General features: G+C 43.9%; 1 protein-coding gene across 1 annotated transcript in view; it reads left to right on the forward strand.

The window, feature by feature from the left end:
• The window catches only part of sae1 (SUMO1 activating enzyme subunit 1), a 211947-nt gene that overhangs the window by 2943 nt on the left and 189251 nt on the right, over positions 1–19753 (forward strand). The window contains exons 2-3 of the mRNA XM_073063786.1: positions 2906–3017; positions 6816–6989. Of these exons, the coding sequence (XP_072919887.1) occupies positions 2906–3017; positions 6816–6989 (286 nt within the window). The remainder of the gene's footprint in view (positions 1–2905; positions 3018–6815; positions 6990–19753) is intronic.

Genomic DNA, 19753 nt, shown 5'->3' on the forward strand with positions numbered 1-19753 from the left:
GCAGCCTGTAATTTCCTCCTTAATGTATTTTTGGCCAACTGAACGATCTGGCGCTTCTGCGATCTCTTGGAATATTTGGCGGGGAGTGCAGCTACACTCCTGCTGGGGGTTGATTCCTAATGGCAGACTACAAGCCTGTGGTTGGCACCGTTGTTCCCCGCCAATTAAAGTGTCGAGCAAGGTTAAAATCGACGAGGACGAGAGCGGGAAATGAACGTGTTTGACCGGTCTCCCGCTCGCGGCTGCCGGCGGAAGGTACAGGAGTCTTGGGCCTCACACTGCAAGGTTTGAGCGGCTCACGGGCGATGGACTTGCTTTCATCTCTGGTTTAATGTAGAACGTCCTGAGGGCTGAACGTGCTTTACTATTTGCACAATTTAATTGAGGTGCTTCAGCGTGGAACTGGATCTTCTGTGGCTGTGGTCTGAAGCCGTCGACAAGGCGCTGAGCTGGCTGACTCTGTGGCTGTCAGCCCTTGGACAGGATTCGGCAGCTCATGGTTGTGAGTTCATTTATCAGAATCAGATTCAGTATCACTGGCATATGTCGTGAAGTTCGTTATCTTTGCAGTAGCTGTATGTTGCAATGCATAATAAAAAAAATAACGTGAATTACAGTAGGTAAATATAATAGCTAAATTTAAATAAGTAATCCAAAATAGAAGTAAAAAGGTATTGAGCTTGTGTTCATGGGTTCAATATCCATTCAGAAGAATAGGAAGAAGCTGTTCCTGAATCGCTGAGTGTGTGTCTTCAGGCTCCTGTACCTCCTCCCTGATGGCAGAGGGGAGGAAGCTGTTCCTGAATCACTGAGTGTGTGCCTTCAGGCTCCTGTACCTCCTCTCTGATGGCAGAGGGAAAGAAGCTGTTCCTGAATCACTGAGTGTGTGCCTTCAGGCTCCTGTACCTCCTCCCTGATGGCAGAGGGGAAGAAGCTGTTCCTGAATCACTGAGTGTGTGTCTTCAGGCTCCTGTATCTCCTCCCTGATGGCAGAGGGGAAGAAGCTGTTCCTGAATCGCTGAGTGTGTGCCTTCAGGCTCCTGTACCTCCTCCCTGATGGCAGAGGGGAAGAAGCTGTTCCTGAATCACTGAGTGTGTGTCTTCAGGCTCCTGTACCTCCTCCCTGATGGCAGAGGGGAAGAAGCTGTTCCTGAATCACTGAGTGTGTGTCTTCAGGCTCCTGTATCTCCTCCCTGATGGCAGAGGGGAAGAAGCTGTTCCTGAATCACTGAGTGTGTATCTTCAGGCTCCTGTACCTCCTCCCTGATGGCAGAGGGGAAGAAGCTGTTCCTGAATCGCTGAGTGTGTATCTTCAGGCTCCTGTACCTCCTCCCTGATGGCAGAGGGGAAGAAGCTGTTCCTGAATCGTTGAGTGTGTATCTTCAGGCTCCTGTACCTCCTCCCTGATGGCAGAGAGGAAGAAGCTGTTCCTGAATCGTTGAGTGTGTATCTTCAGGCTCCTGTACCTCCTCCCTGATGGCAGAGGGGAAGAAGCTGTTCCTGAATCACTGAGTGTGTGTCTTCAGGCTCCTGTACCTCCTCCCTGATGGCAGAGGGGAAGAAGCTGTTCCTGAATCACTGAGTGTGTGTCTTCAGGCTCCTGTACCTCCTCCCTGATGGCAGAGGGGAAGAAGCTGTTCCTGAATCACTGAGTGTGTATCTTCAGGCTCCTGTACCTCCTCCCTGATGGTAGCAATGAGAAAAGGGCATGTCCTGAGTGATGGGTGTCCTTAATGATGGACGGCAACTTTTTGAGCCATTGTACCTTGAAGGTGTCCTGGATACTGCGGAGGCTAATGCCCATGATAGAGCTGCCTAATTTTACAACATTTTGCAGCTTATTTCAATCCTGTGCAGTAGCCCCTCATCCCCTTCTTCCCCCCTCCCCCCCCCCCCCCCCCCCCGATACCAGACAGTGATGCAGCCTGTTAGAATGCTCTCCGTGGTACATCTGTAGAAATTTGTGAATGTCTTTGGTGACGTACCAAATTTCCTCCAAATCCTTATGAAATAGCTACTGTTGTGCTTTCTTTGTAACTGCATCGATTTGTTGGGCCCAGGACAGATCCTCAGAAATACTGACATCCAGGAGCTTGGTAATGGAGACTTCAGTAGTGAGGTAGTGTTCGTGGGTTCAGTGTCTATTCAGAAATCAGATGGCAGAGGGGAAGAAGCTGTTCATGAATTATTGAGTGTGTGACTTCAGGCTCCTGTACCTCCTTCCTGATGGTAGCAATGAGAAGAGGGCATGTCCTGGGTGATGGGGGCCCTTGATGATGGATGCCACCTTTTTGTGGCGTTGGTCTTTGAAGATGTCCTGGACACTACTGAGGCTAGTGCTCATGATAGAACTGGCTGAGTTCACAACTCTCTGCAGCTTATTTCATAATTTTGTATACCTTTATCAATTCTCCCCTCAATTTTCTATGTTCCAAGGAATAAAGTCCTAACCTATTTAATCTTTCTTTGTAACTCAGGTCCTCCAGACCTGGCAACATCCTTGTAAATGTTCTCTATACTCTTTCAAAGAAAATAAAATTTGACATTTTAACTTCACCCAGTCCATAGTAAGTTAATTGGACAGAATAGTGGTCGAAGGGATTGTCTTTGACATTGATTCAGGGGACACCATGTGTCGTTTTCTCATGTTTATAATACAAATTCCTGCAAATTTATTCTGTCGTGCTAATAACTTTACACCATCGCAAAGTCTGTGTCTTAAGTAAAGATGTAGTTATGAGGGGACATTTGCACAGTACTGTTCTTCTATAGAATACATTTTTCAATCTCTTTATTAATATTACTGTATGAGCTGTTACTGTGTCTTACACCTTGGTCCCGGAGTAATATTGTTTCGTTTAGCTGTGTATGGTTGAATGACAATAACCTTGAACGTGTTTTCTAGGTTACGCGGCTCCCGTGTGCTGCTGGTGGGGATGAAGGGCCTTGGAGCTGAAGTGGCCAAAAACCTTATTCTGGCAGGCGTCAGAGCACTGACTCTACTCGATCATCAGCAGGTATTCCGGCAAAGTTCTGTCACCTCAGTGTTTGGTAGTACTTTGAGCTTTGGTATTCTATCAACAGGAACAGCTTATTTCAATACAACCTATAGGCATAGAACATTACAGCACAGTGGAGGCCTTTCGGCCCACGATACTCTGCCAGGCTTTATTCTAAGATCAATCTAACCCTTTCCCCGCACAGAGTCCTCCATTTTTTTTTATCATCCATATGCCCAAGAGTTTTGTTGGAGCCATAAATCTATTTTCTATCTATGTTGTATTTTGTGTTGCGCAGTTGAGCTAAGGCAATGAGCTAGAGTTGATATCTTTTATGCTGACTGCTTACTTATGCTTATACAGGTTTCCCCCGCTATTCGAAGGTAGAGTGTTCCTATGAAGTGGTTTGTAAGCCAGAATGTCGTAAAGTAAAGAAGCAATTACCATTTATTTGTATGGGAAAAATTTGTGAGTGTTTGCACACCCAAAAAATAACCTACCAAATCATGCCAAATAACACATAAAACCTAAAATAACAGTAACATATAGTAAAAGCAGGAATGATCTGATAAATACACAGCCTATATAATGTAGGAATACCTTTCTGCAATTATTGCAGCACTGTCCACCGCAGCGAAAATCTCACGCAAGCGCTCTCGGCAGAAACACTCGGTGCAAGCGCTCTCAGCATAATCACTCTTTCCAGTAACCTTTAAGCTATGAAGCTGCCAAATAACACATAAAAATACACAGCCTATATAAACTAGAAATAATGTATGTACTGTGTAGTTTCACTTACCGGAATCGGGAAGACAGTGAGCACACTGATAATGGTGTGTTAGGCTGAGTCATCGGAGGTTGGGGTGGTGGGACACTGGGGTGTCATCTCATCGTCGTCTCTTTCCATCAGGGCAGGCAGGTCACCACCTTCTATGTCTGCCTGCCTTGATGTCGAAGGTCAAATTTCGTCGTCTGCTGTGGCTGATGTGGAAAGCTTGAAAAACAACTGTAGGCTTGACTGCTTAGCCTCACGCATTTTTCTATCATACAGTTCTTTGTAAGCACTCAAACCATACTGCAAATAAGCCCCAAACCTACAGACGCTTTCAAAACTAAAGTTATACTTTTCTGCAATCATTGCAGCGTTGTCAATCGCAGCGAAAATCTCACACAATTGCTTCACATTAAGTTCCTGGACGACTTCGCTTTCAGGCCGTTCACTACTGTGTTAGGCTTCAATTGTTATCCTTTCCTCTTCATCAACTCTTCATCTGTCAGTTCTTGGTCATGGGATGCCAAAACCTCTTCAACATCATCTTTGTCAACTTCCACAAATGCTTAGCCAAACTCACTATATTCTTACTTTGTTCACCATGATCGAAACGCTTAATTATGTCTAGTGTAAGTGTAACACCCTTACGCGCTCTTTTAGGCTTTTCCGATACCTTAGAACTCATCTTGCTAACGGATGCACAAAATAAATCGACATAAAGCACAGATGCTCACAGGCATGTGTTTAAGCAATGTTGGGTAGAATGCAGTTCCGGGAGAGGAGCTTGGCTGCTCGGTGTGCATACTGCCTTTTTTCATAACAATGAAAACACCTTCTGTTAGCGAAAACAGGTAACTAATGTAGGTCTTTCGTAACAGTGAGGTGACGTAAAGCGAACGTTCGAAAAACGGGGGACACCTGTAATTGCTTATATTAGCTTAATTACATTGAAGAAAGCTTAAGTACGTTTAATAGGCTAAGACTGTTTTGGAAATAACTTGGAAGATGCATAGCTTGGGTGGTTGATGGCTGGATTGAGTTGTTTTCTGATCTTGGCAAATGACTTGCAATCGTTTCGTCACCATGTGAGGAGACATTGTCAGTGGGCTGTTGATTGTGGTGTGTCCTCTGAATACTTGGCCTTTATATACTTATCAATCAATTAAGTTCAGAAACTCAGATTCAAAGTGAGGAGGAAGTCCCATCACAGATTGGTTGTGTGGCAAACTTGGTGCATTGTAGTCATTGTGGTAGAGACTAGGGAGATTGGTCATGTCGCTTTACAGCCGGATGATGTTCATGGATCCTTATGGATAGTTTTCTCCCAGTTTGGCCGACATAACATTTGCTGCAATCTCTGCATTGGATTTTGCAGAGCACATCAGGCAAAATTCCTGACCACAATGCACGAAGTTTGCCACACAGCCAGTCAGCACAGATTCCATCCCTACATCACAATTCGTGTTTTAAAATGACAGTCAATCAGCTGATTGATAAGTACAAGCATTCAGAGGACTTGCCACAATCAACAGCACACCGATGATGTCTCCTCACATGGTGATAAAACATTTGCAAGAAAATTGCTAAGCTCAGAGAACAACTCAATCCAACCACATTAGGGACATTTAGATAAGCCCATAGATGTAAGTAAAATGAAAAGGTGCAGGCTGATTAGGAGGAAAGGGGTAGATTGATCATTGAGTAGAATCATGCCCAAACACACCATTCCACAATCATGGTTCTACAACGAAAAGCACGGAAGAATATAACAAGTTGGACATATTGGTCAGCACTACATTGTGGGCATGAGCTTCATGGTGAAACAGAGCTGATGGGCTGAATGGCCATCTGCTGTTTCATTGACGATTCCTTGCATTAGGGTTCAGAACATAGAAGTCTACAGCACATTACAGGCCCTTCGTCCCACAATGTTGAGCCGACCATGTAACCTACTCTAGGGACTGCCTAAAATTTCCCTAGCACATAGCCCTCTTTTTTTTTCTAAGCTCCATGTAGCTACCTGAGGGGCTCTTAAAAGACCCAATTGTATCCACTTCCACCACTGCCACCGGCAGTGTATTCCATGCACCCGTCACTGTAAAAAAAACTTACCCCTGACATCCCCTCAGTACCTATTTCCAAGCACCTTAAAAACTATGCCCCCTTCTGTTACCCTGGGAAAAAGGCTCTGGCTATCCACACGATCAATGCTTCTCATCATCTTATACACCTCTATCAGGTCACCTCTTATCCTGCGTCACTCCAAGGAGAAAAAGCCAAGTTCACTCAACCTATTCTGTTAAGGTACGCCCTCGAATCCAGGCAACCTCCTTGTAAATCTCCTCTGCACTCTCTCTATAGTATCCATATCCTTCCTGTAGTGAGGTGACAAGAAATGAACACGGTACTCCAAGTGGGGTCTGACCAAGGGATTATGTATAGTTTTTTTTGTAAAATTCCTTTGTATTTCTTTATTTTCCTGAAAATGCCTGCTAGAAAATGAATCTCAATGTGGTATTTAGTAACAAATACATACTTTACTAGTAAATTTGGTAGGACAGTTTACAGTGCCAACCTGGGTTCAATTTCTGCTGCTGCCTGTAAGGAGTTTTTATGTTCTCCCCATGCAGCCTGGATTTCTTCCAGGTGCTCTGGTTTCCTCCCGTAGTTCAGAGAGGAACCGGTTGGTAGATTAATTGGCCATTGTAAATTGTCCTCTGATTAGGCTTGGTTATAATTGGGGTTTGCTGTGTGTCGCGGCTCAGAGGGCCAGAAGGGCCTATTCTGCATTATCTCAATAAATAGATTTTTTTTTAAATGCAAAAAAACTTAAAATAGATAGAAATATAGAAAGAAAGAAAAAATTCACTTTGAACTTTGATTATCCTTGCAAGTTAATTAGAAGTTCTGCTGATCAAACGTGATGTCGGGAAGAAATGTGTAATCATCCAGTATGGTTTACATGAGCTTAATAGGTTCCTTAATTTTTGATTGATCGCTTTTAAATTGTTGTTCTCAGTTACTGAAATTCATCTTGATTGCAGACTACCCCAGAGGATGCACAATCTCAGTTCCTCATTCCGGCCGGCACTTTGGGAAGAAACCGGGCTGAAGCATCTCTGGAACGTGCGCAGAACCTAAACCCAATGGTGGAGGTCAAAGTTGACACAGATAACATCAAAGACAAGCCTCTGGAATTCCTAGCCCAGTATGATGCAGTGAGTATCCTAATATTTTCCGTGTGATAGAGGGCCATTTTATCCCACGCTGACTTGTTCCAATTTAATTCTTACTTTACTATTAATGTGTATAGTCAGAAGACAAATCCAGTGGGTTTTCATCTTGGCAATGTGTTCCTTCAAATAATTCTCCCATTTTTTCTTCCGTCAATCCTTTCCTGAGCTTGTTATGATTTTGTTGAGAAAGGATTCTGTTCTCTGCATCCTGCCTTTCTTGTCATAGAGTCATAGAAAAGTACAGTACAGAAACAGACTCTTCGGTTCATCTAGTCCATGCCAAAACCATTTAGACTGCCTTCTCCTATTGGTTTGCACTGGGACTATAGCCCTCCATACCCCTACCATTCATGTACCTATCCAAACTACTATTACAAGTTCAAATCAAACTTGCGCTGGCAGCTCATTCTACATTCTCACAACCCTCTGAGTGAAGAAGTTTCTCCTTAACTTTTCACCTTTCACCCTTAATCTACCCAACCTCAGTGGAAAACGCCTACTTGAATTTATCCTATCTATACCCCACATTATTTTGTATACCTCTATCAAATCTTCTCTTAGTCTTCTACATTCCTAGAAATAAAGTCCTAACCTGTTTAATCTTTCCTTCTAAATCAGGTCCTCCAGACCCGGCAACATCCTTGTAAATTTTCTTTGTACTCTTTCAATCTTGCTTGTATCTTTCCTATAGGTAGGTATCTTCACTCTTCTGTGAATCCCCTCAGTGATGCTGGTATACTATCTGCATGGGTATAACATTCAAACTTGACTCTTTATTTTCAAGATTATTTCCATTACATGTTCCATTACATAACATGGTTAACTCGATCAGGGGATGTAGTGGACAGTGAGGAAGACTGTTGGAGTTTGCAGAGGGATCTGGACCAGCTGCAAAAATACCAGATGGAATTTAATGCAGACAAGTGATGTGTTGCATTTTGCTAGGACCAGCCGGGGTAAGTCTTACACAGTGAACCTTAGGCACTGAGGGGTGTGGCAGGACGAAAGGATCTGGGAGTACAGGTCCATAACTCATTGACAGTGGTGTTACAGCTAGATGGCATAAAGAAAGCTTTGGCACGTTGGCCTTCATAAATCAAAAGTGTTGAATACTGAAGGTGGGATGTTATGTTGAAGTTGTACAAGTTGTTGGAGAGGCCTAACTTGGAGCATTGTGTGCAGTTTTGGTCACCTGCCTACAGGAAAGATGTAAATGAGGTTGAAAGAGTACAGAGAAATTTTACAAGGATGTTGCCGGGCCTGGAGGATCTGAATTGTAAGGAAAGATAGGCTATAGTCCTTGAAACATTGAAGATTGAGAGGAGGTTTGATAGAAGTATTCAAAATTATGATGGCAGGGATATGGATGGATCTAGTGTAGGTGCAGGTTAATAGATTAGGCAGTTTAAATGGTTTGGCACAGATTAGATGGGCTGAAGGGCCTGTTTCTCTGCTGTATTTTTCTGTGACTCTATGCCTCTCATTATACTTGGTGGCCACTTTATTAGGTACAGGAGTGGGACCCAGTGTGGTCTGCTGCTGTAGCCCATCCACTTCAAGGTTTGACGTGTAGTGCACTCAGAGATTCTCTTCTGCACACCACTGTTGTAATGTGCGGTTACCTGAGTTACTGTCACCTTCCTGTCAGCTTGAGCTAGTCTGCCATTCCCCTCTGACCTGTCTTGTTAACAAGGCATTTTTGTCCACAGAACCGTCATTCACTGAAAAGCGTTTTGCTTTTCACACCATTCTCTGTAACCTCTGGAGCTGGGGTTCCCAACCTCCTTTATGCCATGGACCTCTACAATTAACCAAGAGGTCCGTGGACCCCAGGGTCTGAATCTCTGCTTTAGAGACTTCTATACATGAAAATCCTGGGAGATCATCAGTTTCTGAGATACTCAAACAGCACCCGTCTGGCACCAACAATCACTCCACAGTCAAAGTCAATTAGATCACATTTCTTCCCCATTCTCATGTTTGATCTGAATAACAACTGAACCTCTTGACCATGGCTGCATGCTGTTATGCATTGAGTTGCTGTCACATGTTTGGCTGATTAGAAATTTGCATTATTGAGCTGGTGTACCTAATAACAGTGGCCAGCGAGTGTATATATGACTCTGGGAGTTGTGTGGGGGCTAGGGTCAGTGGCTAGGAAACAGTTTTGTCATGTAGAAATCAGGACTAGGGATTTGTGGGGGTGGGGGGGGGGAGAATGGTTTGTGCTATATCACACAGGGTGACAGGAACTAAATAACTGGCTGTTCCAGAGAGGGCACACAGCTTTGGACTGTTTATTCCTCTCCATATGTGCTGTCTGATCTGCTGAGTTCAAAGTAAATTTATTATCAAAGCATATATGTATGTCGCCTGAGATTAATTTTCTTGAGGACATTTACAGTAACCACAAAGAAACAAACAAATATTGCGAATGGGTTTGTATTTTTTGCATCTGCCTTTACTCAGGAGATGGTTTATAGAAGTGAGGCAAAATGACATCAACTTCATGGACCCTGTACAGATTAGAGGAGGAGGTGTTTGCTGACTTGAGTAAAAGTATGGTGGATAAATCGCAGGGCCTGACAAGGTGTTCCTTTGGACCCTGCAGAAGCAAGTGCAGAAATTGCCGGGGCCCTAGCGGAGATAATTAAATCATCCTTTGCGACGGGAGAGGTAGCGGAGGATTGGAAGATAGCCAATGTTGTTCCGCTGTTTCAGAAAGGCTCTAAAGATAGGCCAGGAAATTATAGTCTGGTGAGCCTGACATCAGCAGTGGGAAAATTATTGGACGGTATTCTAAAGGACTGGGAATAAAAGTATTTGGCTAGACATGGACTGATTAAGGTTAGTCAGCATGGCTTTGTGCCTGGTAGGTCATGTTTAAGTTTTTTGAGGAAGTTATTACGAAAGCTAATGAAGGCAAGGCAGTGGATGTTGTCTATGTGGACTTTAGCAAGGCTTTTGCCAAGGCCCTGCACGGGAGGTAGGTCAATTGGAGTGCCACAGGGATCAGTGCTGGGTCCATTGTTTTTTGTCATCCATATCAGTGGTCCGGATGATAATGTGGTTAACTAGATCAGCAGATTGGCAGACGACACCAGGATTGGGAATGTAGTGGATAGAGCTTTCCACGGGATCTGGACCAGCTGGAAAAGTTGGCTGATAAACAGCAGATGAAACTTCATGCTGGCAAGTGTGAGATGTTGCCCTTTGGTAGGTTCCACCAGAGTAGGCCTTACACTGAATGGTAGGGCACTGAGGAGTGTGGTAGAACAAAGGGATCTGGGAATACAGGTCCCTAATTCATTGACAGTGGTGGCTCAGGTTGATAGGGTTGTAAAAAAAAAGCTTTTTAGCATATTGACCTTCATAGATCGAAGTACTGAGTACTGGAGATAGAACGTTATGTTATTATTTACATCTTTCCTGTGCACATTAATGGTGATTGGTGCGTCCTAATCACCATTAATGTGCTTAGGAAAGATGTAGATATTGTTGAAAGAGTACAGATGAAATTAAGGATGATGCAGGGTCTGGAGGACCTGACTTGTAAGGAAAGGTTGAATAGGCTAGGGCTATATTCCTTGGAACATAGAAGATTAAAAAGAGGTTTGATAGCGATATACAAAGTTATGAGACCTTTGGCATCCGTTAGTCTCGCGAGACAATGGATCTGCACCTGGAATCCTCTCCAGGGCGCAGGCCTGGGCAAGGTTGTATGAGAGACCAGCAGTTGCCCATGCAGCAAGTCTCCCCTCTCCACCTCACTGACGTTGTCCAAGTGAAGGGCAAGGGCCGATACAGCTTGGCACCGGTGTCATCGCAGGAGTTGCCAGAACAAGGTTGAAGACAACGTCGGACTGCCTTAGGGACTCCAGCTCCGGATTTGGCCTTGGTTTACTCCCGAAGCCTCTCCCATGAGTGGGTATGGCCGCAAGGCAGCGGAGGTTTGAAATCAGAGTTTTCCCTCTCTTAGATGGACTGCCTTCCCAGGCTGACGAGCTCCATCCACCTGAAGCACTGGTTTTAAGGTGCCAGGACCCGCCTTTGCCCCTTCTCCTATATGAGACCTATAGATAGGGTAAATGCAAGCAGGCCTTTTCCACTGATGTTGGGTGGGACTTCAATTCGAGTTCATAGGTTAAGGGTGAAAGGTGAAAAGTTTAAGGGAAACCTGAGCGGAAACCTCTTCACTTAGAAGCTGGTGAGAGTCTGGAATGAGCTACAAGTGACTCACGTGAGCTCAATTTCAATGTTTAAGAGAAGTTCGCACAGGTACGTGGATGGTAGGGGTATGGAGGGCTAGGCCTGGGTGCAGGTCAATGGGAGTTGGCAGTTTAAAGGGCCTGTTTTTGGGCTGTACTTTTCTATGGCCCAATGACTGTATGAGATGAAGAGTCCCTGAAAGTGACTCCATTGGTTGTGGAGTGAGTTGTTATCCCCTCTGTCCAAGAGCCTGATGGTTGATGTGTAATAACTGTTCCTGAACCTGGTGGTGTGGTTCCTAAGGCTCCTGTACCACCTCCCTGATGGCAGCAAGAAGAGGGCATGGCCTGTATGGTGGGATTTTTGATAAGGATGCTGCTTTCCAGCAACAGAGCTTCATGTAGATGTGCTCAACGGTGGGGAGAGCTTTACCCATGATGGACTTGGCTGTACCCACTACCTTTTGTTCCTCCAGTACCTTGTGTGTGTTGCTAAAGATTTCCAGTAACTGCAGAATCTCTTGTGCTTAAACCTTTTTATTTTAGCTCAGAACCTTTCACCTAAGTGAACAGAAATGGTTCAAAGAAAATAAGTCTAAGGTTTTTTTTATTATCGAAGTATGTACAGAGAATACAACTCTGGGATTTGTCTTCTCCAGATAGTGGTAAGAGACAGAAAACCCATGGAAATTGTTGAGGCTCCCCTCCCACATGAAAAAGAAAAAGAAACAAACTCACATTAAAAACTAACAATGCCCACCAGGACATGGCAGCTAAGATATCAAACCCCTAATTCCCGCACCACCTCCAACCTCTTCCTTGCACAAAAACTAACAGGTCGTCGACCAGGACATGGCAGCTAAGAATCCCTAGGCTGCTCCCACACGAAAACAGCAAACACCCAACCCCTCCCTCACTCACCCAAAGTAACATGTCACCCACCCACCGATCGGCAACAAGAATGAAACCAGAAAAAAACTGAAGGAGCCCAATATAAGCTGCAGTCCACACCGATAGTCACGTCTTGGAATTTCAAAAACATCTTCCCTTCAGCATCGAGGAGAGCGACAACTTGAACTCAGTCCTTCTGTGGGGCCTTCATCCGGCGAGAAGCGTTAATTGGCCAACTCTGGAAATTGGCTGCTTTACTGGATGTATGCAGAAGAAAATAATTAGTTGTCTTTTGAGAATGTATGAGCTGACAGCTGTTTCTTGTATACATTAATTTTTTTTGCGTGAAGTGGCTTCAGCTGTTATATTGATGTAATTGAAAAGCACTGACTGATTCTTCAAAATGCATCACACAAAATTTACCACACTGTATCAAAGGAATAGTTGAAGTGCTCAAAGCATTTGTGAGCAATTTCAAGTTTCTGGCTGTCAGTATCTCTGGGGACCTATAACCTGCAGCCATCATATGGATGCAGCTATGAAGAAGACATGACAGCGTCTGTATTTCATTTAGGAGCTTACAAATTTCTACAGATGTACCGTGGAGAACAATCCAACTGGCTGCATCACTGTCTCATATGGGGGTGGGGGGGGTGGGAGGCCTACTGCACAGGATCGAAGCAAGCTGCAGAGAGTTACGAAATTAGTTGGCTCCGTCATGGGCACCTTCCTCCATAGTATTCAGGTTTTCAAGGAGTGATGTCTCTTAAAGGCAGTGTCCATCATTAAGGACCCCCATCACCCAGGACATGCCCTCTTCTCATTGCTACCACAGGAAGGAGGTACAGGAGCCTGAGAGATCCAGGAACAGCTTCTTCCCCTCTGCCATTCAGTTTCTGAATGGACATTGAACCCATGAACACTACCTCACTACTCTTTTGATTTCCTTTTGCACTATTTAATTATTATAAATATATATTTACAGTAATTCAGTTCTTTTCTCTTATTATTAGGTACTGCTGCTAGAAAGTTAACAAATTTCATGACATATGCCAGTGATATTAAACCTGGTTCTGATTCTAAGTTAGGCAGATAGTTTGTTGCCTCTGAAATGGCACAGCACTCACAGCTGGTGTATTTCAAAGATGGTGTGCATGTTTTAAAAATGAGTCTCTACTAAAGGAGGTGCAAGACACTCCTTCCCTCTGCTAGCCTGCAGGTCACCCTCGGCAAGGTATAGCACCTTCTTAGACCCCACCAGCCCAGCCCCCCCCCCTCCCATCAGGGCCAGGGGAGCAGGTGGTGGACGGTCGTATGAGCAGCCGGTGCAGATCACAAGTCCTGGTGATGCAACCACTGATGCCAGGGAGACAATCTCTAAAGAGTCTTGATAGTGGGTTGGGGGTAAAAACATAGAAAACCTACAGCACAATACAGGCCCTTCGGCCCACAAAGTTGTGCTGAACACATCCCTACTTTAGAAATTACTAGGCTTACCTATAGCCCTCTATTTTACTAAGCTCCACGTACCTATCTAAAAGCCTCTTAAAAGACCCTAACATATCCGCCTCCACCACCGTTGCCGGCAGCCACTCACCACTCTCTGCGTAAAATGCTTACCCCTGACATCTCCTCTGTACGTACTCCCCAGCACCTTAAACCTGTGCCCTCTTGTGGCAACCATTTCAGCCCTGGGAAAAAGCCTCTGACTATCCACACGATCAATGCCTCTCATCATCTTGTACACCTCTATCAGGTCACCTACAAGGGTCACCCGACTTGTAAAGACACTGCCCAGAAGAATGCAATGGCAAACCACTTCTGTAGAAAAAAAATTTACCAGGAGCAATCATGGATAAGACCATGATCACCCATGTCATACGACATGGCACATAAGGATCAAAGTATATAGAGGGAAGGCATTCACCTCTGGAGCCCCTATACCTCATCATGGGGAGGTACAGCGGTGGCCATTTCACGTACCGAGTCCATGCCAGCTGTCAAAGTTCCTGTTTACAGTGTTGGATCTTAGTTCTTTTTGATCCCTGTTTTTTTTTAGGAGTTCAGGAATGAGCAAGAAGTTTTGATTCATTGATTCTTTACAATTGTTTATTATAAAGTTTAAACAAAAATGCAGAGCATTTGAAACTAAGTGAGGAGCTGAGAAGTAAAACAAAGATTCAGTAGATTCAATGAATAGAAGAAAGGATGGCACCTCAGAAAAATCCATCACATTTATAATCCAGTTAACAGAAATTCCTTGGGTAAGAATAGAACAATCAACAGTTGTGCAGTTACATCTTGTGGGTAATGTGCTAATACTTAGTCAATGTAACTGCTATACCACCTTCTGCCACTAGGTGGAGGCAAACCATATACTGTACACAAGTTTGTTGACACGGTTAAAACTACGATTTTAGTCTTACATTAATTCAACTAATGTAAAAACAACTGATTTCTGCAACAGCAATCCTACATTTTTTTATTCTCTCTGTATTCTCATCATCTTCCTCCAGATGGTACCACACACCTACAACTAGCATCAATTTAGAATGGTCCGTTAACTTACCAACCCTGACGTTTTGGGGTGTTGGGGGAACCAGTGCACCTGAGTGGGGGGGTGATACCCATACATTCAGATCAAATGATCATTCAACCATACATGGAAACCGGTGAATAAAACAACATTCCTCTGGGCCCAAGGTGCAAAACGTACACAGCACATTCAAAATAGCAAGCAAAAAAAAATCATTAAGACGCACACACAAAAAAAAACACATATATAGTCCAGGACCCCGAGTGACATATCCCACAAATTAAAGGTACAGCTCCTGGCAATCCAGCCCGTCATTCCACCAATCAAACACTGGAGGGCAGCACCAACGGGAGTCCAGCTTCCAACCGTGAGTGAACGCTGTGCTGCATCAACTCCGGTGTCTCCTCACCTGGACTGCACAACTTGGCTGGAGGCCAAGTCGTCGTTTCAACCGAGACCACGCAGCTCTTGTACTCCTCCCTCACCACCAAACAAAAGAACCAGGCCTGTGGCATCTTACATTGTCAATGGAAGAAAGTGTAAACTCTATGTAAACAGGATCCGAGATCAGGTTGGAACCCGGATCGCTGATACTATGAGGCAATAGTACCAGCTTTACAATTTTACACTCATTGGCCACTTTATAAGGTATTTCCTGGAGTGTATTTCTATATGTTCATGGTCTTCTGCTGCTGTAGCCCATACATCAATGTCAACATGTTGTGCGTTCAAAGGTATTATTCTGCACTGCACACCACTTTTACAATGCGTGGTTATTTGAGTTACTGTTGCCCTCCTGTCAGCTGCTTCCCTGACCACTCACTAACAAGACATTTTTGCCCTCACAATTGTGGCTCACTGCCTTTTTTTTGTTTCTCGTGCCATTCCCTATTGTTTGTTAAAATCCCAGGAGATCAGTAGTTTCTGAGATACTCAAACCACCCTGTCAGGCACCAACAATCATTCCACAGTCATAGTCATTCAGTACGCATTTCTTCTCCATTCTGATGTTTGGTCTGAACAACAACTAAATCTCTTGATCAGGTCTACATGCTTTTATGCATTGAATTACTGCCACATGACTGACTGATTAGAAGCTTTGTAGCTAATAAAATGGCCACTGAGTGTATGTCCATCTGTTGATCCTTGTTCCACACCTAGCTTTGTAAAAAAAATCTTATCAATGTCAGATTTTAAACTATGTTTTAAATATATAACTGCTTGTGGTAAAGTGTTTCAGTCCTTTACACTTGTATTTGAAGAAGCAGATCTTGATGTGAATCCTTAGAAACATAGAAAACCTACAGCATGCCCTACATACAGGCCCTTCGGCCCACAATACTGTGCCGAACATGTACTTACTTAGAAATTGCCTAAGGTTACTACCCGTAGTCGTCTATTTTTCTAAGCTCCAGGAGCCTCTTAAAAGGCCCTATTGTATCCGCCTCCACCACCGTCACAGACAGCCCATTCCACGCACACACCACTCTCTGCGTAAAAAAAACTTACCCCTGACATCTTTGTACCTACTTCCAAGCACCTTAAAACTGTGCCCTCTTGTGCTAGCCATTTCAGCCCTGGGGAAAAAGCCTCTGATTATCCACACGATCAATGCCTCCTTGTATTTAATAACTGGCAGAAACTCCAAGAATCTCCACCAAACATTTCCTGTAGCTGCTCATCGGACTTGCACAGTGGTGAGGAGGAATTTTAGACCATTCCTCCATACAAAACTGTTTCAGTTCATCAATATTTCTGGGATTCCTTACACGACCAACCCTCTTTGGGTCATGCCACAACATCTCAATTGGGTTACGGTCTGGACTTTGACTTGGCCATTCCAAAACATGATCTTTGTTTTCTTTTTAAACTATACTGTTGTTGATTTACTCTTGTGTTTTGGATCATTGTCTTGTTGCATCATCCAACTTCTATTAAGCTTCAGGTGATGGACCACTACCCTGACATTCTCCTGTAAAATGTCTTGATACAATTTTGAATTCATTGTTTCCTCAATGACTGCAAGCTGTCCAGGCCCTGAGGCAGCAAAGCAGCCAACCCAAACTGCTTCTTTCAATGGATGCTGCCCGATCTGAGTTCGTCCAGCTTTTTTGTACGTCTTGATTTGACCACAGCATCTGTGCAGCCCCAAACCATGATGCTCCTTCCACCATGCTTCACAGTTGGGTTGAGGTTTTGGTGTAGGTATGCAGTATCCTTTTTCCTCCAAGCATAGCTGTGTGCATTTCTGCCAAGAAGTTCAACTTTAGTTCTTCTGTCCACAGAACATTGTCCCAGAAGTGTTGTGGAACATCCAGGTGGTCTTTTGCAAACTTGAGACGTGCAGCAATGTTTCTTTTTTTGGAGAGCAGGAGTTTCCTTCCATGAACACCATTCTTGTTCAGTGTTTTCTTACAGTGGACACATGAACAGAGACTTTAGCAAATTTTAGAGATTTCTGCAGGTCTTTTGCTGTTGCCCTTGGGTTCTTCTTCACCGCGTTAAGCATTGTATGCTTTTGGTGTGATTTTTGCAGGGCACCCACTCCTAGGGAGAGTAGCAACAGTATTGAATTTCCTCCATTTGTGGACAATCTTTCTTACTGTGGACTAATGAACACTTAGGTCTTTAGAAATATTTTTGCAGCCTTTTCCAGCTTCGTGCATCTCTACAATTCTTCTTCTAAGGTCTTTTTGAAAGTTTTGATCAAGGCACGGTGCCCATAAGCAGATCATTCTTGAAGAGCAGGCTCTGTCAGTAAAAGACTTAGTGTGTCTTTTTTATAGGCCGGGGCACCTCTGCAACCCACACGTCCAATCTCATCTCATTGATTGGAACACCTGACTCCAAATAGCTTTTGTAGAAGGCATTACCCCTGAGATTCACACACTTTTTTGAACCTAGACTGTGATTGTCTAAATGGTGTGCTCAGTATTGAGAAGTGGGATTCTTTGTGTGTTATTCGCATTTCCAGCATCTGCAGATTTTCTCTTGTTTGCGATTGTGTATTATTAGTTTAGACAGATTGTCTAATATTGTGACTTAGATGAAGATCAGACCACATTTTATGAGTAATTAATGCAGAAAACCAGATAATTGCAAAGAGTTCACAAACTTTTTCTTGCAACCGTATGTTCCAATGTTAGTCACAACCAACTGAAGAGTTTGAGTCAGTCTATCTATAGGATCAGGTGAATGATTGCATAAATTACTTGCTGATGTGAAATGATTCTAAGTACGATGAGATAGTTTACATTTTGAAAAAGTTGTTCCTAGTTTAAGCTTCAGTGCCGTCTCTGCTTGTTGTACTGCGATTATTTTGAGTTTAGATCAGTGATTTGCAGTGAAGAGTTGTGTCAAACAAAACATGTCTCACAGGCAATGATAATTTTGTTGAATCCATGGTGATGTGCTCAGTATCACCCAACTCCAGCTTCATGTCTGTGAACTCCGTGACAACTTGCTCTGCTGTGTGTTGAGCTGAGATTAGGGGCCTGCTTTGGCTATTCCAGGTTTTGTGTCTGTGAACTCCATGACATTTTGAAACATAGAACATAGAAAACCTACAACACAATACAGGTCCTTCGGCCCATAATGCTGTGCTGAACATGTACTTACTTCAGAAATTACCTAGGGTTACCTCTAGCCCTCTAGTTTTCTAAGCTCCATGTACCTATCCAGGAGTCTCTTAAAAGACCCTATTGTATCCGCCTCCACCACAGATGCCAGCAACTCATTCTATACACTCACCATTCTCTGTGTAAAAAAAAAAACAACTTGTCCCTAACATTCCCTGTATACCTACTTCCAAGCACCTCAAACCTGTGCCCTTTCATGTTAGCCATTTTAGCCCTGGGAAAAAGCCTCTGACTAGCCAACGATCAATGCCTCTCATCACCTTGTACACCTCTATCAAGTCACCTCTCATCCTCTGCCGCTCCAAGGAGAAAAGGTCAAGTTCACTCAACCTATTCTCATAAGACATGCTCCCCAATCCAGGCAGCATCCTTGTAAATCTTCTCTGCACTCTCTGTAGTTTCCACATCCTTCCTGTAGTGAGGTGACCAGAACTGAATACAGTATTCCAAATGGGGTCTGACCAAATTCCTATACAGCTGTAACTTCTTGGCTCCTAAACTCAATCCCACGATTGATGAATGCCAATGTATCATGTGACTTCTTAGCCACAGAGTCAACCTGCGCAGCTGCTTTGGGTGTCCTATGGACTCGGACCCCAAGATCCCTCTGATCCTCCACACTGCCAAGAGTTTTACCATTAATACTATATTCTGCTATTATATTTGACCTACCAAAATGAACCACCTCACACTTACCTGGGTTGAACTCCATCTGCCACTTCTCAGCACAGTTTTGCATCCTATCGGTGTCCCGCTGTAACCTCTGACAGCCCTCCACACTATCCACAACACCCCCAACCTTTGTGTCATCAACAAATTTACTAATCCATCCCTCCACTTCCTCATCCAGGTCATTTATAAAAATTGCAAAGAGAAGGGGTCCCAGAACAGATCCCTGAGGCACACCACTGATCACCAACCTCCATGCAGAATATGACCTGTCTACAATCACTCTTTGCCTCCTGTGGGCAAGTCAATTCTGGATCCACAAAGCAAGGTTCCCTTGGATCCCATTCCTCCTTACTTTCTCAATAAGTCTTGCATGGGGTACCTTATCAAATGCCTTGCTGAAAACTATACACACTACATCTACTGCTCTACCTTCATCAATGTGTTCAATCAGGCTCGTAAGGCACGACCTGCCTTTGACAAAGCCATGCTGACTATTCATAATCATATTATGCCTCTCCAAATGTTCATAATTCCTGCCTCTCAGGATCTTCTCCATCAGCTTACCAACCACTGAAGTAAGATTCATTGGTCTATGATTTCCTGGGCTATCTCTACTCCCTTTCTTGAATAAGGAAACAACATCCAGAACCCTTCAATCCTCTGGAACCTCTCTCGTCCCCATTAATGATACAAAGATCACTGCCAGAGGCTCCGCAGTCTCTCCCTCGCCACTCACAGTAACCTGGGGTATATCTTGTCTGGTCCCAATGGCTTATCTAACTTCATTCTTTCCAAAAGCTC

Source organism: Hemitrygon akajei, chromosome 12 (assembly GCF_048418815.1).
Source record: "Hemitrygon akajei chromosome 12, sHemAka1.3, whole genome shotgun sequence".
Taxonomy (NCBI): domain Eukaryota; kingdom Metazoa; phylum Chordata; class Chondrichthyes; order Myliobatiformes; family Dasyatidae; genus Hemitrygon; species Hemitrygon akajei.